The 23,713-nt window shown below is 33.3% G+C and overlaps 2 protein-coding genes across 3 annotated transcripts; both read left to right on the top strand.

Annotated features, from left to right (window-relative positions):
* The first annotated feature begins 294 nt into the window (after positions 1-294).
* Positions 295-2,191, top strand: LOC145107923 (uncharacterized). The gene is made up of 5 exons (XM_079044885.1): positions 295-900; positions 1,040-1,192; positions 1,272-1,413; positions 1,494-1,735; positions 1,810-2,191. The coding sequence occupies exons 1-5, from the start codon at positions 448-450 to the stop codon at positions 2,014-2,016; spliced, it is 1,197 nt and encodes a 398-aa protein (XP_078901011.1). The 5' UTR covers positions 295-447; the 3' UTR covers positions 2,017-2,191.
* A 6,831-nt stretch (positions 2,192-9,022) lies between these two features.
* Positions 9,023-14,326, top strand: LOC145107924 (ARID/BRIGHT DNA-binding domain-containing protein). Of its 2 annotated transcripts, none has more exons than XM_079044887.1 (15): positions 9,023-10,084; positions 10,164-10,359; positions 10,438-10,608; positions 10,715-10,768; positions 10,854-10,942; positions 11,047-11,377; positions 11,483-11,514; positions 11,621-11,756; positions 11,855-12,028; positions 12,114-12,713; positions 12,801-12,938; positions 13,022-13,120; positions 13,202-13,302; positions 13,564-13,654; positions 13,948-14,326. In XM_079044887.1, exons 2-15 carry the CDS (start codon positions 10,210-10,212, stop codon positions 14,044-14,046), a joined length of 2,265 nt encoding a protein of 754 aa, XP_078901013.1. In that variant the 5' UTR covers positions 9,023-10,084; positions 10,164-10,209; the 3' UTR covers positions 14,047-14,326. The 2 variants fall into 2 exon arrangements, with proteins under 2 accessions (XP_078901013.1, XP_078901012.1); XM_079044886.1 differs by having other exon boundaries at positions 9,023-10,080.
* Positions 14,327-23,713: the final 9,387 nt, after the last annotated feature.

The following is a 23,713-nucleotide window of genomic DNA, read 5'->3' on the forward strand; positions in this document are numbered from 1 at the left end:
CCTAGAAAACCCCTTACTTATTAAAAACTCCTTATTTCAACATTCAAAAAGATTGACAAATATACCCCTTAACATAAACCTACATACTTTATAAGTTAATAAGCTTATAGCGATTTGACATCGGATAAATTTAGCCAAACCTTCTTTTTAAAAATTATGTTTTAATACCATTATAAGGTAATAATCTAGAATTATAAGGTAATAATCTAGAAGTCAAAAGTAAAAAACTATTTTAAACAATCATTTCCAAATACCCTCTAAATGTGTGAGGAGAAGTAATTTTAGTAATTTTGGTACCATTGAATTTTGTTATTTTTCTTAGCATCCTGAAAATAAATTTTTAGTAGAAAGTAGACAAACACCAAACCGCCGGAATCTGCTAAGCCGTGACCGGAATATAACGCCCGGCTGATTTTGCTCGAATCGAATCAATACCAACTACAATACATGTGGAGGAGATCTGCCTCTTTCATTCTTGATAATCGATTACTTCAGGGCGACACCGTTACCAACCCCGAAAGTCGTCTTCTCTCTCCACCCTCTTCCATGGCCGAAACCCTTCAAAATCCTAACCCTGACCCTACCCTTACCATATCCCCTTACTACCAAACACGAGCTGCCCATCATGGAGTCGTCACCAGCGATTGGCTCGCTCAGGCCCAAGCCGCTTCCGGCGGTGACACCGATACCCGGTCGTCTGAGCAGGAGAGTTCACTTAAGTCCGCCGCGTCTGAACATTCGTTCCCCGTCATTGATGAGTTCAATAATTGGAGGAAACAGCCCGATTTAGCAGAAGCAGTGGCGGCTATTAAGGCTTTGGCTTCTGTAATTAGGTCTAGTGAAGCAACTACCATGATGGAGCTTCAAAATGAACTCAAAACGGCTTCCGATTCCCTCAAGGTATGTAATCTGTCTAATATTAGCATCGATTATGTGACATTCAATAACATGAAATCGGATAATCGGCTAACTATTTCTATATCTGTACATCCAAATTTGGTCAATAACCACTGCAACTTTTCTATATCTGTATTTCCAGTCATGGGATATGACTTCGATCTCATTGACGGCTGGATGTGATCTTTTTATGCGCTATGTAACTCGAACCTCCGCAGTGGAATACGAAGACTTCGATTCAGCCAAATCACGCTTCCTTGAACGTGCAGAAAAGTTTGGGGAGATTTCTTTCAAGGCATGTCAACTTTCTACAATCAAATCCGCAACATTTCTCATCATTCTACACATCTTAATCAACCTTTTTCCTTTTTCAGGCTCGTAAAATCATTGCAATGCTAAGTCAAGATTTCATCTTCGATGGTTGTACTATTCTCGTCCATGGTTTCTCCAGAGTTGTGTTGGAAATCTTGAAAACTGCAGCTGAAAACAAGAAACACTTTCGAGTTCTTTGCACAGGTTTGTCCTATTCTTGTCTATGGTTATCTAGACACTGAGAGAACTTAACAGGGTCTAAGTTTACTATCTCTGAAATGCAGAGGGAAGGCCAGATAGGACAGGGTTAAGATTGTCCAACGAGCTAGCAAAACTTGATGTTCCTGTTAAGCTCTTAATCGATTCAGCAGTAGCATACAGTATGGATGAAATTGACATGGTGTTTGTTGGAGCTGATGGAGTTGTTGAAAGTGGTGGCATAATCAACATGATGGGAACATATCAAATTGCTTTGGTGGCTAAAACCATGGACAAACCTGTTTATGTTGCTGCTGAAAGCTACAAGGTATGACAACTCTTAAATCAAATCTATAATTTTATCAGTTCCAAATTTTTTTTTTTTTTTTTTTTGAATTGCAGTTTGCTCGACTGTATCCATTGAATCAGAAAGACATGGTGCCTGCTTTAAAACCAATTGATTTTGGGGTTCCTATTCCATCAAAAGTTGAGGTTGAAACATCTGCTAGGGATTACACTCCACCTCAATATCTTACCTTGCTATTCACAGATTTGGGTGTTTTGACACCATCTGTTGTTAGTGATGAGCTCATTCAGCTGTACTTATGAGTTATGATGATGATCTTTTAATAGAAACATGTTTGCTTATAGATACGGGTAGAAAGAGTAGCTCAAAGTCCTTTTCTTTATAATATATGTATGTAGTTGCGTGTGAAATATTTTGTGAATCTTGTAATTGAAAAGCAAAGAATAGTTGAATGGTTCTCACATGTTTTCATGGCTACTGCTATTTATGCATGGTTTGATGTGGTTTCTGTTGGATTAGGTGTCTAAGCCCATAACTATAATTGGTATGTACTTGAATTGATAGCAGCACAGTCCTTTTGGGTTGCCCTCAACCTAGCAACTGGACAAGGAAATTATGAAAGGAGAGATATTAATTTATAAGATTAATAAATTAATATATATATAAATGATTTATTAATATGTTATTGGATTAATATATTAATTAGAAATCATTATGTTTAATTAATTGTTAGCCAGAAATTAATCAGAATTGATTTTGGGGTTAAAAGAATTAATTATAAGGTGCAGGGACTAGTTTGCAATTATCTAATAGTTGAGTGGAAGGCTCTAGAACCCCCTTGGAAGAGGGTGGACGAAATCTTTAGGGGAAACCCTAATAATTTCGTCCATAGGGGCTTGGATAAGGCCCTTGGGTTTGCTTAGGCCCTAAGCAAAGGATAACTAGGGTTTCCCTTAAACCCTAGATCCCTCAGCTATATAAGGAGCCTCCTGGTTCATGTTTTTTGTCACTCTTTCTTTTGAAGAAGCCCTAAGGCCGAGATTTTGCATACTCCCTCTCCCCTCTCTCTTCTACTTTCCTTCTTGCTAGTTTGGGTGTGATTCCATTAGAGGCATTACACTTGTGGTGCTAAAGCTTCCAAGAAGATCAAGGGAATATCAATTGTTTGCTATAACAATTGAAAGGTATGTAAACCCTAAACCCTAGTTTACTATTTTCGAAAATAGCCTCTCTCCTCCAGGGTTCTTGTTTTGCAATTCAAAGTTGTATGTTCAATAGTTAAAACATAGATCCAAAGTAGGTTGCATGTGAACTTAGGAATTGTTTTCTAGTTTATTTGTTGTACCTAAAACCCATCAGTGGTATCAGAGCCATTGTTGTTCTAAATTGAATTGCTACAATTGTTGAATTGCAAATTAGGGTTTATAGCTATTAAACCCTAAAGGCCAAATTTTCGATTTCTAGGGTTTTGGATCAAATGGTTTTTTCGAAAACCCTAGCCTCCAAAGAACCCTAATCGAAATTAGGGTTAGGGTTTTGAAAACCCTAGCCTCCTCCCTTGTAAATTTCGAAATATGCTAGAGGATAACTAGGGTTTCTTGTTTTTGGATAATTGTTACTTAATTAGATTAATTGGATAATTATCCTTACCCTATTTTTCGAAATTTAGAGGGATAAGGATTAGGATTAAATTAATGGATTAATTTAATTAGATAATCCTTACAAGATTTAATAATTTGATTAATAGTTAATTAAAAGATAAATATTAAATCTAGTTAATTGGTTTATTTAAATTTAAATTTAATAGCTTAAATTTCGAAATTTATAAACCCTTGAAGTTTTAAAATGTTTTAAAACACACCTTATATATATATTATAATTAAAAGTTTAATATTATATATGTATAAGAATATGGTCAGTCAAATCGCTAGTATGCCTCATTCACGAAGCTAATCTATAAGGGTATAAGGAAACTGCCTATAAAATGGTAGTTGAATGGGTGTCCACTCTCACCCACCGCTTCCTTGATTAGTGGAGGGTCGTTAGCAGAACGGATTTGATAGGACAACTACATCTCATTAAAAGTATAATGATATTAAAGAAAGTACTAGAACATTGTTTCCAAAATCCCAACTCTAGTTACTTTAGGAAAAATGTGAAAAGTATGTTAATCCATGAAATTGCACATTGTGCTTTATTGGTCGTTAGTGGAGCGTGTGTGGTTAACCAGCACACTAAAAGGCACCAATAAATAGTAGTAATGGGTATCTCATAATTGTCATTTTGATGGAGCGTGTGTGGTTTACCAGCACATCAATAGTTAATGATAAAGACAATGAGGTTACCAAGCACATTTGCATGGTTATTCACATCTTGTTTGTGATCCTCGGCATCCCAGTCACAAATAGAAGAGCATAATCTGAGATCAAAACATGCCATTGAATAGTTTCAATGTATCTCAAAAGAATTAGGAATTTCACTTCGTTTGTTTCGTCTAATGGTGGAATTGGTGAATCGTCATTCACCTACCTTTATGAAATTTGCACTTGGATCTCGGCATCCCATTTCTAAGTTGTGAATCGTCATAGTTGGATCCTAACCTTGATATTATATTTTTGGGTTATTTTATTAAGGTATCTTGAAATCTAACTAAAACTTTCTTTTCAGATGTCTACTCCTGGAAACACTTCTGCTTCGTCCTCCTCCAACCAAAACTTCTCTTTGCTCAATATCTGCTCCAAAGTCGTTATGGATGGCTCAAACTATAACGATTGGATGCGCAACATCAAGATGGCTCTTCGTTTCGAGAACAAAGAATATGTTCTTGAAAAGGAGCTCAAAGAGCTTGATGAGAATGAAGCTACTCCTGAAGATCTTGCTGCCTACAAGAAACATTACGATGATGCTACCAAAGTGGCATGCATCATGGTGGCAACTATGTCCCCAGAACTGCAGATGTACTATGAGGACTACTGGCCTTTCGAGATGAACAAGGACCTTATGGAAAAGTACCATAAGCGAGCTCGTCAAGAAAAGTTCGAAGTAGTCAAGTCACTCATGGCTTGCAAGATGAAAGATGGGGAGTCGGTTGTGTCACATGTGCAAAGAATGCAACGCTACATAGAGCGTTTGGTCAACCTCAATATTCACTTTGATGAGGAATTGGCCATTGACATGGTCTTGAACTCACTTCCTGAATGTTATGGTCAGTTTATTCTAACTTACCATTTGAACAATACTGAGCAGACCTTGGCCCAATTGCACAACTTGTTGCAGACAGCTGAGGCATGGATGAAGGGTAAAAGTATACCCTCCACACCTACGAGTGCCCCTGTTTTGGCTATTGGACAGGGAAAGGGGAAAAAGAGGAAAGGTCCTCCCAAGCAAAACTGGAAGAGCAAGGCTCAAGCTGGGTCATCTAGTAATGGCCCAAAGGCTAAGCCCAATGGTTCCACTCCTCATGTTTCTGATCCAAAAGAGGCAATTTGCTTTTACTGCAACCAAAAGGGGCATTGGAAGAGATCTTGCCCACAATATCTGCAAGATATCAAGGATGGCAAAGTGAAGCCATCTTCGGCAGGTATTTACACTATTTCTGCTAATAACTCATTATCTTCTCGTTCATGGGTCCTTGATACAGGATGTGGTTTTCATATCTGTTCTGATTTGCAGGGTCTAAAGGAAAGTGAGGAGATAGAGCGAGGAAGGATAAACCTGATCATGGGAAACAGAAAGTCTTCACCAGTAACCAAGATCGGAGTTTATCAGCTTCTGCTTAGTAATGATGTTAGATTAGATTTAATAAATTGTTGCTATTCGTCTGAGATGACGAGAAACATTATTTCATTTCATGCATTGTTCAGACAAGGTTTTACATATTCTTTTAATGATTTGAATGGTTCAATTTCTGTTTATAAGAATGGTGTTTTTATGTTTGAAGCTTTACCTTGTAATGGTGTGTATGAAACAGTGACTTGTGTTGATAGCCTAGGAAATAGTGTACTTCATATTGACTTGTCTAATAGTGTAGACAAGGCATGCTTGTGGCATTGTCGTCTTGGACACATCAACAAGAAACGCATAGCCCAACTCCAAAAGGATGGAGTGTTGGAATCATTTGACCTAAAGTCAGATGACATGTGTGAATCTTGTCTTTTGGGAAAGATGACAAAATCACCATTCACAGGGTCTTGTGAAAGAGGTGAAGGTCTGTTGGATCTCATACACACGGATGTGTGTGGGCCCTTCAGATCAACTACAAGAGATGCTAATCGATTCTATGTGACTTTCACTGACGATTATAGCAGATATGGATATATCTACTTGATCAAGCATAAGTCAAAAACTTTTGAAAAGTTCAAAGAGTTTAAGCATGAAGTCGAAAACCAATTTAATGATTATTGGTTTAATTTTATAATTAAACGATATATATAGGAGTATTGCTGTATTAGAAGCCTCAAAACCGGGGAGGCCTAGGCCCCATTACTTTCCGCCACTGAATTTGTGATACCTTAACAAATTGTGAAACTAGAAAAACATTGCATGATGTGTCATTTTCATTTATTTTTTTTCCAAATTATGGATAGATGATTTAATATTTTGGGTTGATATGGTGATATATCCACATAACCAACCGCTAAGATAAAAAAATTTACATAGATACTATTTCGTGAAACTCTAAAACAAATTGTGAAATCATAAACATATTTAACCATATGTTATTTCTCTTGTTTGTTTCGCGCCACACTTGGCCAATGTGAGAAAATAATTCTAAATAATCAAACATTTATTTTAGTGTATTTTTATTTGTGTATGTATGTATTATGTAAAAATTAAATTTGTGAAACCCTAAACATATTTCAGGATATGTTCTTTTGATATGTTTTTTTTTTTTGAGTTATGTGTATATTATTTACACTAGGTTACAATCCGTGGGACCACGGATAAAAGATTTATAAAAAATTTAAATTGTGTTATAATAACTCGTGTATTATATGGGTCTGCAAACTAAAAAGAAAACTTAAATAAAAAATGAGTAACATAAAATTTTCTAATATGATATTTTTGAATTCGATGTTACTAAATGAGGAGAAACAAAATGGATTCTATCAATCCAAAAGCCTATTTTCCTTCAATTAAACCAAAGTTTATTTTGATAAAGATCTTTTGCACCTTTAGTGATTTGTGGTTAATAACTTCATTGTGTTTTTGGCGTAAAAAATCATTGAATTAAGATTAAACCGAAAGGTCATGGGTAATTGGGTAAATACTATTCTCTTATAAAAAAAAGTATAAATTTAAGGAAAAACAATTTCGAAAGCTTAACTCATGGCTAGATATTTCTTTAGAACCAACACTTCAATGACAGAAATACTTAGTATCACATGTCATGCTTCCTTTTTAATCTCACATGAAATCGACATCCTAATTAAGTAGAATACTCATAGAGTTCACTTTTCACAATACCCATACAAATTGTTAACAATTAGCATTAAGGGACTAAAAAGGAAACATACCAAAACTCAAATGTTACACACACACACACACACATATATATATATATATATATATATATATATATATATATATAGTATTACGATAGTCAGATTGTTGATGTTGAAATGATTTTTTTTTTTAATTTACTCTTATTATTACTATTTGTTTATCTAGATCTTCATATTTATTCTATTTTCAAACGTTTTTATATAGGAAACAAATTTGATCGTGAGGACCAATTGGTAGACCAATTTGGAACTAAAAATTAACTCTTGGACTTAAGATTTGAGATTTTGAGTTATTGAGCCCTTATGAAACTTTATCCATTGAGTCATTAGAGTGATTCATATCTAAAAAGCCAAAGGTTTATCTATAAGGATTAAGCATTTAATGGGGTTGGTTTTTTGCCATAGGAAACATGTCGTGAACAAGGATGGTCCGCATCGCGGCTACACGTTGCAATAACGTCTGTTTTGTCGGGCATCCCCGACACAGACAATGTTTTTGGTAATGACGCAGAGGCATTTGAATGTTGAATTTTTTATCGGTTTGACTTTTGGTCAAACTTGGAGGTTTTGAGTTATAGACTGAGGTTTGAGTCTCTGTTGGTTTAGGCAATTCGTGTAGCTGATTTTTTTGAGACTTTGAGTAGTGGATTCAGCTCTTGATTTAGGCGAATCTTGTCACTATATTGTAGGAAACTAGGTGTCGTTTTATGCTTGTTGTCTTTGTGACTCTTGTATGTTGGGGTACGCTCGTTGGGCTAGACCCGTTTATATATTTATGGAATCTACCCAAATGTATGTGTGTTGGGCTGGGCCCGCAAGATTGAAACATAACTGTTGGGCTAGGTCCGTTATTTGGTATGATATGTGGTAGCTTGAGGAACTCACTAAGTTTTGTATTTACGGTTTTAAGTTAAATGTTTCAGATACTTCTTGTAGTAAGGGGAGGACACGACGTGATTGCATCACATTTGCTTTTATGTTTTAAACACCTTCTACACTCTTGATTTTATAACCCTGATTAGATGATGTTTTAAACAGATGATTGTTTACTTTTTTAAGAATTAAATTAATTCAGTTTTGATATAATTTTTAAATGAAAAATTTGGGATGAAATTTGGAAGCTACACATATATTTCTCATTTTCTATGTTTATTTGACTTTTTGTTAGATTTTAATAAAAAATGAAATATTTTTTTTTTCGAAATTCTAGAATTGTTCTAAATTTTTGGAATACTTTTTATTGTTTTCGAAATACATAATGGTCCGAAATGTCCTTTTTATGTTAGAAAAAATATTTTAATTTTACATAAAATAGTCAGGAAAATCTTTTTCATTTTACATCAAATAGTCGGGAATATCCTTTTTTATTAGGAAAAATCTTTTTTCTACCAATTTGTTAATTGTTAAACAAAACTCAGTTAATTTTAAACATAGTTAATTTATCAAAGAGTCACTATATTTTGAATAAATATCAACAAAAGAAAACTTCATAAAAAACTTATATTTTAATACATTTTAGATTTTTTTATTTTTTTTTTCAATTTTAACACATAATGTTATATCACCAAATACTACATCATATTACCTCAATTGGCAATATTGATTGACGTATAGAGTTATAATAAACTAATAAAAAATGTCCAATTTAAGATAAAAAAAAATACCAAAATCACAAACTTTTATAAAAACTTAATGATTTTTTGGAATCAAAACAATTCAAAAGTATAAATATCCCAAAATAAAAGTTATCAATAAAATGGAACGAACCAACAAATTTGCACCAGTATTAAAAGCCGAAATTAGTCATCACTAAGGTATGGGAACACACGAAAAGGTAAGAAGCGAAACCGGCCTTACGAGTATAAAGGTGCACAAAAATGGTGGAAAATTTTGGTTTCAGTGTTCGTATTCCATTTCAAAGAATCAAAACCAACTTCTCACAACCTAATCGCGATTGAGAAAGAAAAGAAGGCGATGAGTTTAGGAAAGTAAGTGCATCGGCCATGAACAGAGTAATCATCTCTTCTGGCAACGAACATGATTCCATAATCAATCAAGACACGAACGATTGGTGCAATGATGCTGTTGTTAATACCCTTAAACCTGCTTTCTGGGTATACGCATCATTCATGATCATCAACCAAAGATTGAACTAACAAATGACAATTTACAACAAACCAGAAAAGTTTTGGCCTTTTGGGTGTCTATAATCTGGGAAGAGTCGTCTATCTACAAAATACAAATCCCAGTTCGCATTGGTTTTGATTCATCGATCGGTGTTCATAAAACTCACAATAACAGCTGGGTTTTAATCGATATCGAATTCAAAAGCTTATGTAAAACATGTTCTTCCTTTTATCTATATCTATTTCTTGAAACAGTTGCTTAAGTTCTTGGATCCATTTTATGTAATTTTGTTATGAAGTTTTTGGTTTTAAGTTTGAGGTGGTGTGATGATTTGATTTGATGATTGGGTGTTGAGTAATGTAATTGTCACTGCACCAAAGCCTGACAGCGGCTCCTATTTAACAAAGTAAGAATTTTTTATTTAATTTTTTTTGGTTTTGATTAAAACGGAGTCTGGAATGGATAGAGAGGGTTTTTATAGAGTCATCGAAAGATGTAGAGATTCTTTACTAGACACGATTTTTTTTCTCTTTTTCTATTAATTCCAAATTTTAATTTGGGTGGGTGAGGGTTGATTTTTTAAGGACTAGGGTTTCCATTCTTTACTTTACTCATCTATTTGGGGGCCCCTTTTCGCGATTTGGAGTTCAAGAACATCTCTAATAGGGTACGATTCGACGATCTTTCTTCAAATCTCCATCTGGGTTCATCGATTTCTTCAAATTTCTCATCTGGGTCGGTCAGTTTTTCAAATTTCTCGTCTCTTCTTCGTTGATTTATCGATTTTAAAGTGATGAATTGGATTTGCTGTTGTGTAGAAGGTCTATTGCACGCATCATTCTGCTAGGGTTCATGTATTAGAAGATGTTTCATGCTCAAGGAACTGCAAAACACACCTGTTGCATGCTTGCAGTTTTATCTGGGAGAAATTCAAATAATAACAACGATTATGATGTTCATCGCACTGCCTTCAATTTCCCCTTTCCAGAGATCACTTCTTCTGGACGTTTAGAGGTACAACACATCATGCTCTACTTCATTCCATAACTGATTTAAGCTAATTCCTTCTTCTACTCAAATCCCCAAATGCAGGTTCAAACATTAAACAATCCTACCACCGACGAATTCCGTAAGGTTCTGGATTCTGTACAACCAAACATCGTTTATTTTCAAGGAGAAAGGCTTCCAAACGATGAAGTTGGATCTCTATGGGAAGGTGCTGAAGACTTACCCGGACTCTTTGGTTCGTATTTGCCCACAACAGTACGTAAAACTTGAAACATTCAACTTATTTCTTACAAAATCTGCATTTCAATGTATTTTCCTTTCATCATCTCTGCGATCTCATTCTCTTCCAACATTAATACAGGTCTATTTAGAATTCCCAGATGGTGAAGAAGTAGCAGAAACACTCCACTCAAAGGCAATAAACAAAATCCCATAACTAAATCATCATTTTCGTTATAAAATGGTTGCCTAAAATGTTAACGATTCATTCATCTCAACAGGGGATTCCTTATGTGATATATTGGAAGCACTCATTTTCATGTTATGCAGCTTGCCATTTTCGTCATGCACTATTTTCAGTCGTACAAAGGTAACTTAAAACTTATAATTTATAAAGTATAAACATATGAAATCTTTCTATCATGTTGTTTAATTCTATATCTTTTTTTTTTCTTTCTCCTTTTCAAATGTCAGTTCATCTAGCCATACATGGGATGCATTCCACCTTGCACATTCATCTTTCAGACTATATTGTGTAAGAAACAACCTCGTTGGTCAATCTGAAAAAGTCAACATCAAATTGGGTCCAAGTCTTCTTGGTGATCCACCAAAGATCAATGTCCCCCCTCCTGAAGCACCAGGGGGTGAAGATGACGAAGAGAAATACCCCGAGGACCTTCCTGCAATTAAAATATATGATGATGATGTGAATGTAAGGCTTCTTGTTTGTGGATCTACATGCACTTTGGATGCTTCTTTATTGGAACCTTTAGAAGATGGACTTAATGCCCTCTTAAGTATTGAAGTAAGTATACTCTAATTCTAAGCCAAATTACAAAAATACCCTTTTAAATCATGTACTAAATAACTAAATTACTAATGCTAGTTATCTTTATCTTTATATCTACAGATGCGTGGGTGTAAACTTCACAATCGAGTTAGGTGTGCATCACAATTCACATTACAAGTTTTATTATGATTTATGAATTTAAAAAATCGGGATTCAAATTTAATTTTTAAAAAAAAATTACATGATGATGTCATGCAGTGCACTTCCTCCACCCCTCCAGGCTGGCACATTTTCAAGAGGTGTTGTCACAATGAGATGTGACATTTCAACTTGTAGCTCTGCATATATCTCACTTTTAGTGTCTGGAAGTGCACAGACATGTTTTGATGATCAGGTAATGATCAAAATAGCAACATACTTTCAATACATTTTTTATTTACAATAATTCATCTCATTTCTGTAAATTACATGTTTTTTTTGTTTTGTTTTCAGCTTTTGGAGAATCATATAAAAAGTGAAGTCATTGAAAAAACTCAATTAGTTCAAGCAATATCAAACTTTGAAGAAAATAAGGTTTCTTTATCTGAGCCTCGTGGGTCCGCTTCAATAGCTTGTGGGGCCACAGTATTTGAAGTTTCCATGAAAGTCCCTTTATGGGCTTCACAGGTTTTTACCATATTTACATATTCACCCCTTTCTTTTCTTGTTTTACACTAAAACGTATTGTTTATTTATTTATTTTTTTCTTTAGATTTTGAGGCAATTAGCACCAGATGTTTCATACAGAAGTTTTGTTGCACTTGGTGTTGCAAGTGTTCAAGGGTTAGCAGTTGCTTCATTTGAAAAAGATGATGCAAACCGATTACTTTTTTTTAGTAAAAATCAAGAAAACAATTCCCATTTGAACATAATCACCCCTCCAATTCCCACATGGATGAAACACCCACTTCCAAGTAGAAAAAGATCCTTCACAAATCAAGAAATGGGTCCCGGTGTTCGTGTTAATAATAATGGTCTGATTCCGGGGATCAAAGGAATGGAATCAGTAAACGGGAATGTAATCAGACAGAAACCAAAAGTGGCTGCATTGAGGCCAATTCCACACATTCGACACCAAAAAATGTTACCTTTTGCTGGGATTTCAGAGGTAAATGGACATGAGTTTGGAGGACAAGTGAAGACAAATGTTTCATTAGCACCCTCCAACAAACACAATAGTGCAGGATCAGCCCCTGTGACTCATCGGAAGTCATTATCTAGCTCTTATCAAGCAAAACAGTTAATTTCATTAAACCCCCTTCCATTAAAGAAACATGGTTGTGATAGAAGTCCAATTCATGTTTGTTCCGAGGTAAAAACATGTCAATACATTGTGCTATTAAGGGTAAAAAAGGTAAAATACATTCCCTTGTTTAATGGTTTTTTTGTATTGTTGTAGGAGGAGTTTCTGAAGGATGTGATGCAGTTCTTGATACTTCGAGGGCATAATCGTCTTATTCCTCAAGGTGGACTTGCTGAGTTTCCTGATGCAATACTCAATGCAAAGCGTTTGGATCTTTATAATTTATATAGAGAGGTGAGTTTTCAAAGTGTATCTATATTTTTTTGAGATGATGTAAATGTTGAAGAAGATAAATTTACCTTTTTGCCCTCGTTTAGGTGGTTTCAAGAGGTGGCTTTCATGTTGGCAATGGAATCAATTGGAAAGGGCAGGTTTTTTCAAAGATGCGGAACCACACAGTTACCAATAGAATGACGGTAATACCCTTTTCTTCTCTAACTTGGTTTTTGTCAGTGATTTTGTGGGTCCCATTTATGTTGTTTGTTTTTTTTTGATAGGGTGTTGGAAATACACTTAAGAGACATTATGAAACGTATCTTTTGGAATATGAATTGGCACATGATGATGTGGATGGGGAGTGCTGCTTGTTGTGCCACAGGTCATTAAAATTTCTCTTTGTAAATAAGTTTATTGGAGTTAAAACTTAAAACTAATTTTTGTATTTTCATATTATATAAAAAGACTTAAAAGAGTCATGTGAAAAGTCATTGCATTCCATGATGATGGAATGTAATGAGTCATTCCATTACCTTTGTTTATTCTATTCCATCTAACCAATTAGACTCTTATATATAAGTGTGCTAATAATATTAAAAGTCTTTTTTTTTTTTTTTTTTTTTTTTTTTTAAACTCTTAACAGTAGTGCAGCCGGTGATTGGGTGAACTGTGGGATATGTGGTGAGTGGGCCCATTTTGGTTGTGATAGAAGGCAGGGTCTTGGTGCATTTAAGGTATAGTTTATTTTTATCGAGTAAATTACATTTTTGGTCCTTGAGTTTATTCACTAATTGCAGTTTTGCTCTAAAATATTTTCTCTTGCAATTTTGATGCCTAATATCAATTGTTGTAACGATTTTGGTCCCTGATATCGTTAAAAAATAGTATTTTCAGTAGCAAGAGGAAACCATTTGGGACGAAAACGGAAAGTTTTGAACAAACTCAGGGACCAAAAGTGTAAATTAGTAGTCGAAGTTGTGAATTATGGAATCAATGTGACATTGTTTTTGTTTATACGCTTTTGCAGGATTATGCAAAGACAGATGGATTAGAGTACATATGTCCTCAATGCAGCATCTCTAACTTCAAGAAAAAATTACCCAAAACGCCCAACGGATATTCTTGAACAATTGAAATGATTCTTACTTGTAATTTTTTTTTTTTTTTTTTTTTCTTTTTTTTTTTTGCTCTTGTTATTCTAGGGTATGTTTGTAGTATGTCTACATGGGGTTTAAAAGCCCATTTGTTATGAGGAAAGATAGGAGAAGGGGAGTGGATTGGTTGGTTTAATGAGGGGTATTCGTGTAATATATGTATATTTTTGGGCATATTTACCATTTTGTAGTAGTTGTAGTATCTCATATCATGTTCTTAATTCTTATATAATAGTGCATGTATTTTAACTACTCTCAAAATGTCCATGGGTTTAATGAGGTGTCGTTCTCTTTTTATAGCATGTATACGAATGAAATGAATATTGAAATAATCTTTTAACCTTCGATTACATGCGAAATATTGATACATATAATGAGTATTTTACATTACTTTGAGATTCGGGTCGGACCTTATAAGATTTTGGGCTTATATATTTAAAACTTGTAATTGCATTGGATATTTCATAAAGAAAAACATCACCATCTTCTAAGTGTTTGTCACACATACGATCGAGTTTGTGCTCCTTGTTGTTAAGTGATATACTAATCACTTTACTTTCCAACTTATAAATATAGCTACACGTTTTAATAAATATATAATCACCAAATTAGAAGATTGGAAATTGATTGTTGTGTTTGCAATTAGCTTAAATAGTAATATTAGGAACTTTCCAAGTCGTTTATATGACATCCAATTTTTATTTTTCTTATAATTATGGGACACAATGGAAAATAGATGAAAATGCATATGCAACATTAAGATTTGGTATCTAAAGTATACTATTTGATGAGTTTTATGCTTACTTATGGAAAATAAGTGGGTAAAAATGTTAGTACAAGAATAGGGTTAAATACCAGAGTATAGTGCTATTCTACAAGAGAGGATTTTTTTTTACTTGGAGAATAAGAACCGTGAATACAACGTGCTATCATACTGAAAAGTAAAATCTCAAGAAAACTAGAGAGATTTGCTAATTACTTTTCTAAAAATAACCAAAAAAAAGTTTTATTTATTTATTTATTATTATTATTATTTTTTGCAAAATAGCCATTAATTTCGCAGATGCCTAGAACCCATATACATTTAAGATTTTCATCTGCTATGTGACGAATGTTATAAAAATGCATTTTTTTTTGTAATGGAGACCACCAAATAGGGTTTTGTTCCATCTGCTATTTGCTCTCTTCCCCGTCTGCGATTTTATTTTATTATTATTTTTAAATACTTAGGTTTGACTAAAAATTTGATAAGGTTGACTACGAAATAAGACATTGTTGACTATGAATTCGTACAAATGAGTATATTTTATATAAAAAGAAGCAAAAAATGTTTAGCTTATTAGTTATTTCTTAGAAATGTTGTTTTGAGTCTCTATTCTAAATGTAGTGAATATTTGGTTTTCGTTGTAACGGGCGGGAGGTGGGAGTAAGTGGAGAGAAATCTGGAATATGTTTGTCCTTAAGAAGGAATTTCTGAATTTCTTTTTATTTTTTCGGAGTATTAGTTATAGTGATTTTATATCTTTGGTGAAAATGAAAGTTGGTTTGTTGTAACATTCCAAAATCATGATAAAATTTTTCATTTTTAAATTTATAGAAATCATTGTTTTCAAATAGAACTCATATCAAGACCAAGTATCAAATACAAATATCTCAAGATCAGTGTATCAAAAATCTCCAAAAACATGTCATCGAAGGATGTGTACGATCACGCATTTGCCTTGTCACGATCATCTGAAGTACCTGAAACAATCAGCTAAAACTGTAAGCCAAAATTTAGTGAGTTTGCCCAAAGTACCACCACACAAACATATAACAACATGCATACTGGGTCCATAACTAACATATTGGATTACCCCTGAGTCCACAACATGAGTTTGGCTTGCCTTTCGGCCCATAACTCATGTCTGACTTACTCCCAAGCCCACAACATAAGTCTGGCTTGCCTTTAGTGCCCACAGCTTATGTCTGGCTTGCTCCCAGGTTTGTTGGCTTCCACACAAAGCAACATTGCCTCAACCTAACCATACTATGTCGACATATACATAACATATAACATATATCTAGCAAACAGATAGTCATATAACCAGTCAACAAACAAACAAACAGATCTACATATCACTACCGCATAACAACATCCTATATACCTAACACAGTTCTAACAGATCAATACAACATAGCAACATCCTCAAGACCAGGATACATAACCCAGTGGGCCGGCATTGTTGCCTTCGACCCAGAAGTACAATGAAGAAAACTCACCTCTCAGTCTGAAAAGATAGTTGAACACAACACAACTCCGTATACCAACTCTACAGGTCACCTATACAACAAACAATGACCTTATCTCAAACTATTGTTCAAAATACCCAAAATGCCCCTAGGTCAAACTTGGTCAAAATCTTGATCATAGGTCAAAGTCAACAAGTCAATATCAAAGGAAAAGTCAAGATGCTGAGTACGCGAGGGCGTACTCAGCTCTTACGCTGGGCGTAGTTGAGGATTAGGAGGACCATCGGGGCTTCAGCCTAGTACGTGCAGCGTACCATTTGATGTTGGTGATTTGTTATCATCAATGTTATTTAAGTGTAATGGGATTACTTTGTTGACTAAAAATGATCTTGATAAATATTAAACAAGTAAGGAAGGTGTAGAGTACACACTTGTTTAAGTTTGATCAAGTATCAAAGTATACTGTCATTTAGGGGCGAAGCCCCTGAACGAACGAGGGTCCGGGGGCAGCGCCCCTGGGAGCAGGGTCCAAGGGGCAGATCCCCTGGCTGGGGTCGAGCTGCCAGGTCAGCGCAAAATTTTTTTATTTGGGTTATATTGCTGTATTAAAAATGCATCAGAAAATCCAAATTTTGAATATTTGACCCGTTTTTGACTTAGCATCAATCCTTATACAAAACCCGGATTTATAACAGTTTTGACTGTTGAGAAAAACTGTTATATGACAGTTTTGACAGTTTTTCAGACAAGGAAGGTTTATAACCAATTTTTAGTCAGTTTTCTGGTACTCACGAAATCACACCATCTCATTCTCTTTCTTTCTCTCTGATTTTCTCTGAGTCTTATCCAATTGAGGATTTGGGAGTACTACCCAAATACTTCGATTTGAAAGTGTTTTATCACGATTCTCAGATTTCCAAGTGCCACTAAACCATATTTCTAACATTTGGTACGCCCGACGTACGACGCCTGACCCCATTTTCTCTTCAAATAAGCTTTCCATTAAGACATTCCATCCAAACACAGATCTACACTCAAAACATTGTTCTAAGTCATAAACTTTCCAGCTTTATGACTTTCCATGACTAGTCAAGACCCAAAAGCTAAAACCCTAACTCTCTAATCCATTTAGACATTACAAATCTTGCATGGTAGGAAAAGAAGGGCCAACATCACATTTTTTTAAGTTTAAACACTCCAAAACGTCCAAAAGGACAACTCATTTGGTCTAGAGTAATCCATACTCACTTAGACCAAGAATATGGGACTAAAAAGCATAAAACTTAATATCTAGCAAGATCTAAGCAACTAGCTTATCAAGATTCAAACTTTATACCTCCAAATGATGCTTGAGGGTGATGTGTTTCTGGATCTAAGTAGCCTTGATCTTCCAATGTGGTTTTTTAATATTCTCCTTGCTTCAATGACACCAAAACACACACTTTCAAGATCAAAGTGCACACACAAGAGATTAGGGTTTGCTATAGACGAAATGAGGGGTGGAGGCTGATTAGGGGAAGAGGTCTTGGGAGTTAATGATGCTTAAATAGGGTCCAAAACCTAAAGATTAGGGTTTGGCTATCAGCCACGTGCTCCCAGCATACAAGGAGTACGTCCAACGTACTAGGCAACCACGTTTTTTCCACTTAAAGAGCCATAGGAACAATTTTGGAAATAAAAATCATACTAAGGGTTAAAATTGTAAATTACCAGGATGAAGAATGTTACATTTGTTAGATTGATATAAAATCAGTATTCGCTTCCATCTTCCTGCATCATTATATAGCCATAGTTGAAGATATTGATGTTAGAAAGGTATAACTATACAATAAACATCAAATAATATACACTAAAACTACTAAATTACACTAAAAATTAAAAATACTTCTTCAGAATGTTTCTCGACGTCCACCCTGCATTCTTTCAAACACTTTCCATAGCTTACATCCGAAACCTTTAACAGTAACCACGACTTTAAAATTTTAGGAGGCATGCTGAAATAAAAGAAATTGTTGAAAGGTATAAATGTCAACAAACATACAACAATATACACTAAAACTACTAAATTACACTAAAAATTAAAAAGAAACTAAACACTAACACTCCTACATTATAAATTAGATGCCCAATAAATATACAATAAACATTTCACTAAAAAAATCCAATCTACAAGGTTCTGATGAAGCACCATGTAAATGTACCACCACATAATGCAAGCCTACTGCTTCATAAACTTGTACATTCATATGAACATATATATATATATATATATATATATATATATATATATATATATATATATATATATGTGAATGTACATTACAATTGCAGATCTGTGAGTTCTTAGCCATCCCAAGTATGAAATGCTCTGAAAACCTAAGGCTAACAATCAAATAGTCGAAAATAGCCATACATATAACAATTTATCTACCAAATATCATATACTTTCGTTTCAATAAAAAAATTCATATCAAAACGGAATATAAAATATACAAAAGCCTTGTAAATGATGATTATAACACTAAATAAGTAGAGATCTTACCATGTTTTCGGAAGAATAAACGAAATCGTCCATAGAGTTTTCCTAACTTGGAAGATGGAAAAATGAGGATTTTCCAAAAAAAAATGGTTTTTATACTTGTCTTTTCCAATTTCATAGACAAACCTGGTTAAATAGTAGATGGAAGTCCATTTGTGATTTTACAACTCTTTTATGCACTAGCCGTGCATTAAGACTTGTATATTCCGATTTTTTGACTTCCGATTTCATAGATGACCCTAATGACCTACGATTTTAGTGGCTATTTTGTGTAATTTTCTAATTTTCGGCTATTTTTAGAAAAGTAATTAGCAATTTTGGCTATATTTGCAAATTTCTCATAAAACTAACACCTAAATTAATCACTTAAATATACCATATGAACCCTCTAATTTTGATATCATGAAACGGCTCTAATTTGTTTCTCATAAAAATATTAATGTAGCACTTATATTTATAAGCAAAAGAAAATCAGTATAAACAAAATAAAATTCTAGTGAATAATGGATAATTTCATATACAAATAACTGCTAAAACCCGATAATGATATCCATTGTATTTGGCAAAGTTTATTGTATCTTCTCCCCTTAAGTCGGTCATAAAATTTGACAATGTGATACGACCTAATGTAGTGGGAATTAATGGGAGACTTATTTGTTTCCACTGTTGTCATGAAAGGTGTCGATAAAGAAATAACAAAGTACCTTAATGATTTCCAATTTGGGGTCGACATGTTGAGTCGAAATGAGGTTGTATCGTGTTAATAAGGTGTTGAGTGAACGTCACGATGATAAGTCTCTTGTTATACTTATAGTGGATTTCTTGAATGGGTTTAATCTGGTGGATAAATTAACATTACTTCACGAGGCCATGTTGAAGTGTCATTTTATTTCTTTATGGGTAGAATTTTTAGGACATGCAACAAGGTTGTATGTAGGAGACAAACATATCTAGCCCTCTACTAGAGTACAACAAGTTGACCCATTAGAACTACTTATTTTTTTCTCTTATATTTTACAACCTTGTGTATTAGATTGTAAAAAACTATGAACTTCATGGTATCTTGATCAAGGAACGTTATCAGAGATTTAGAGGATGTGGCTAGAGTACTAGACCTCATTTGGGAGACCGATCCATGATTGGGTTTTGAATTGAATATTAGAAAACTGAGCTATTTTGGTTTTAATGTGATAGTAGGAAGCTTCATGAGGGTTTATTTCTTATAGACATCACGAGTCCATTATTAAGGGTAAAGCTTCTTGGCGGGGTTGTTAGTGGAGACACAAGTTTTATTAGTGGATTATAAATGAAGAGATTTGTCAATGTGGTTGACTTGATACGTATTTTTCCACAACTAGGTAACCCATATAGTGAGATCATTTTGCTTTGATCTTGTATGGGTATTGCCAAACTTTTTTTTACATGAAGGATGTGGCAACTATTTGACAAAGGATTGCATGGGCTTATTAAAGACAAACGGTTTGTAGAGGTCCTTTCTTAGAGACATCCAATGGCGACTTGTTTTTTTACCCATTAGTTTTGGTGGTCTGGGTTGTACTTAGTGGTGGAGGCTTCCTCATATGCTTTTGTGGCCTTTAGGGCCCAATCTTGGATTTTACAAGATTACATCTTATGGGACAGTGACATGTAAGGTATGAATTTTTATTATGTTTATGCACTGAATTTTCTTCATGATATAATTTTGAGTTTTGAGTTCGGCGGTTTTACTAACAAAAACACCCCCCTCTTAAAAGCCCAACATGTATTGGTGAGTGTTCTTTTTAGTAAAATTGCCCAGGATTTGGGAGCATACTTTGACATGTCTGTTAGACAAAAATCAATTTTTGGGTGTTTACGACTACTATATGCTCATTTATTTTCTTCTAGTTATCCCTATTGATGGTCCATACCAACATATGTCTCTAGTGGAGTATCACATTATCCTTATGTATTGCCTCATGATTTCTACTATTTTTCATTGGTGAGATATGTGTGGTTTGTCACAAGGCATGTCTGAAGTCTTTTAAGGAGCATGTTGTACATTATAGAAAACCCTCACATTTCAAGTACCGAAAAAATATGGTTATAGATGTTATTTATGTCTTATTTAGGGGTGATAGGGTTTCCACTAAAAAAGAAGCACTCGTGAGCTTCTTGACTAGCCTATTAGAAGGAAGAACAACACTCAGGCTGGCTGACATCTTGGATTTTAGATGGGTAGGAGAAAGACACATATATATGGATCTAACATGGGTTTCCTATCCCATATGCTTGAGGAGCAGGGGTTTCATTATGTGACAAACTGTTTTAAAAGTTGTTTCATGCAAAGTAACTAAACATGAGAAAGAGTGCATAGATAATCAATAAACGTTTATACCATTCACTTTTTATACATTTCCTTTTCTTGCATAAGATATTGTGGAGCTCCTAGTAGAGTCAAATGTTATGGATATTGTTTTTTTTAAAAATTATTTTGCGATTCAAAAAATGGTTATCGATGCAACCTGTTGTTCGTTTCCTTCCATCTTGATGTGAAACTCTTTTAAATAAAACTTGTTGGGCAAAATAGTTCTTTTATGATTGATAATATAAAAAAGACAAAATTTCATAAATCGTCCTAATGCTTTCTAATTTTTTCCTAATATAGTCCTTATGAAACCTTTTTTTTTGGGTGAATGGTCCCTTTAGAGCAAACCTTGCACACCGGTGGTCCTTCTGATGAATGTCCATTAGATGGATATGTTAAGTTGAAGAAATTTTAGATAAGAACCATTTTGCCACTATGTGAAACTTCATCTAAGGATCATTTTGGCCATTTTGTGAAACTTCGCCTAAGGATCATTTGTGTAATTTCGCCCAATGACCATTTGTGAAATTTTAAAGAAATCTATTAAATTTTATATTAATTACCATAAATCAAATAAAAAAGAAAAAAATTAAAACGTAGAAAATGTAATATTTATATAAATAAAAAGTTAAAACTTATAAATTTTAAAATCATGCAAATATATTTTGTTTAATATATAAATAAATTTGTTTTCTAAACATTATTATTATTATTATTATTATTTTAATTTTTTGAACGTCAAATACAATATAATCCTAAACTACTCCTAAATCCACCTATGTCTCCGACGAGACTAAACATTATCTAAAATATTCAAACTACAATACATCATTAAAAACTTATGTTTTCTATATTTTATCGAAACAAAATTGAAGTATCAAAACATCATTTTATTACTTTTTTATTTTTTCGTCACGTAATTTTCAAGATTTATCTTTATTTTTATGATACAAATATATTTATTTTTATGAAAAAAATGATGTGTTATTATAAAAGAATATGCTATTTTATTTTTTAAAATATAAGTATCCGATTTTAAGTTAAAGGTAACAATATGTTTCGTTTTTTGTTTCGTAATATAAGTTAGGTAAATTTTATATTGGTTCGATTTAAACTTTTGATATTATGGCTTGTGAAAAGTTTATGTATTTATTAAGTAATATATATTAAAAGTTTGATGAAACTAAATATTTTTTTAAAAATTAAATATCAAAACTTTATAGAACCAATATAAATTTACTGCACTTATATTATGAAATTAAAACCGAAACATATTTTTACCTTCAACCCAAAAACCACTTACTTATATTTTCAAAATAAAATATAAGCATGCTAATATTTCTATAATAACATTTTTTTATAATAACATATAATATTTTTCTTAAAAATAAATATATTTCTATAAGAAAAATAAAGATAAATCTTGAAAATTACATCACTTAATAATTACAAAAATAATAAAATGATGTTTTTATATTTCAAATTATTTTAGATTAAAAAAACAGAACAAAAAATGTTTAGTGACGTATTGTAGTTCGAATATTTTTGATAAAGTGTGAACAAAAATAATTTATGTATTAAATACAATATATTTACGTGATGATTAAAATTTGTAAGTTTTAATTTTACTTTATATAAATATTACATTTGTGTTTTAGCCTTTTTATTTGATTTATGGTAAATAATATAAGATTTAATAGATTTCATTAAAATTTCAAAAATGATCAATTGGTGATATTTCACAAATGGTTTTGGAGAAATTTCATAAAATTACAGAAATAGTTCTTATCCAAAATTTCTTCAATTTAACAGATCCATCTAACGTACATCCATTTGAAGGACCAGTGGTCGTGCAAAGTTTGCTCTAAAGGAATCATTTACGCAAAAAACAGTTTCGTAAGGATTATATTAGGGAAAATTTTGAAAAATATTAAAGTCATTTGTAAAATTCTCTCTATAAAAAAATAAAAGGCTTCTATATTGAAATCGATTTTCAAATAACAAAGGTTGTAAAAATCAATATGTAAAAGTAGTATAGGGTCAAAACGATTTCCACTCGTTGTCTTATAAAATATACAGTTCCTTAGATCACCAAACCACGCACATGAAATATAAAGTTAAACATTTTGAGTCAATGAAAACGAAAGTGCCTGAATTGATATTTAAAAAGAAAAGCAGAGGCACATTTTGCAATAATGAGTCAGCCATCAATAATTCACTTTCTCCTTTTGCTTTTAAGATTACAAGACCCCTCCTGCTTGCTTACTTGCAGTCTCAAAAATGAAGGTTGCTAGTAAACAAGACCATTGTAGGACCCTCATGTTCCACCCAAACTTTAACCATGCATGGACCTTGGCATTAACCTTCATTACAAAAAAGCTTCATCCCTTTTCAAAATTCGAAATAACCATTCTACCTAATATGTACTACTTTTTACCATATGAGATATAATTTGTACCCGTGATGCCAGGCTTTGTTTTTGGTCTGTAGTACTTAAGCATAACTTGGAAAAACAAATATG

The sequence above is a fragment of the Lactuca virosa genome, chromosome 4 (assembly GCF_052849685.1).
Source record: "Lactuca virosa cultivar CGN04683 chromosome 4, Lactuca_virosa_CGN04683_v6, whole genome shotgun sequence".
Lineage (NCBI taxonomy): Eukaryota > Viridiplantae > Streptophyta > Magnoliopsida > Asterales > Asteraceae > Lactuca > Lactuca virosa.

Bases quoted from the DNA above. Each gene is read 5' to 3' on its own strand.
- LOC145107923 (XM_079044885.1), top strand. From the start codon at position 448: ATGTGGAGGAGATCTGCCTCTTTCATTCTTGATAATCGATTACTTCAG. The intron at 901-1,039 runs GTATGTAATCTG...CTGTATTTCCAG, and splicing joins CGGCTTCCGATTCCCTCAAG to TCATGGGATATGACTTCGAT. The intron at 1,193-1,271 runs GCATGTCAACTT...TTCCTTTTTCAG, and splicing joins TTGGGGAGATTTCTTTCAAG to GCTCGTAAAATCATTGCAAT.
- LOC145107924 (XM_079044887.1), top strand. From the start codon at position 10,210: ATGTTTCATGCTCAAGGAACTGCAAAACACACCTGTTGCATGCTTGCA. The intron at 11,378-11,482 runs GTAAGTATACTC...TTATATCTACAG, and splicing joins ATGCCCTCTTAAGTATTGAA to ATGCGTGGGTGTAAACTTCA. The intron at 12,029-12,113 runs GTTTTTACCATA...TTTTTTCTTTAG, and splicing joins TCCCTTTATGGGCTTCACAG to ATTTTGAGGCAATTAGCACC.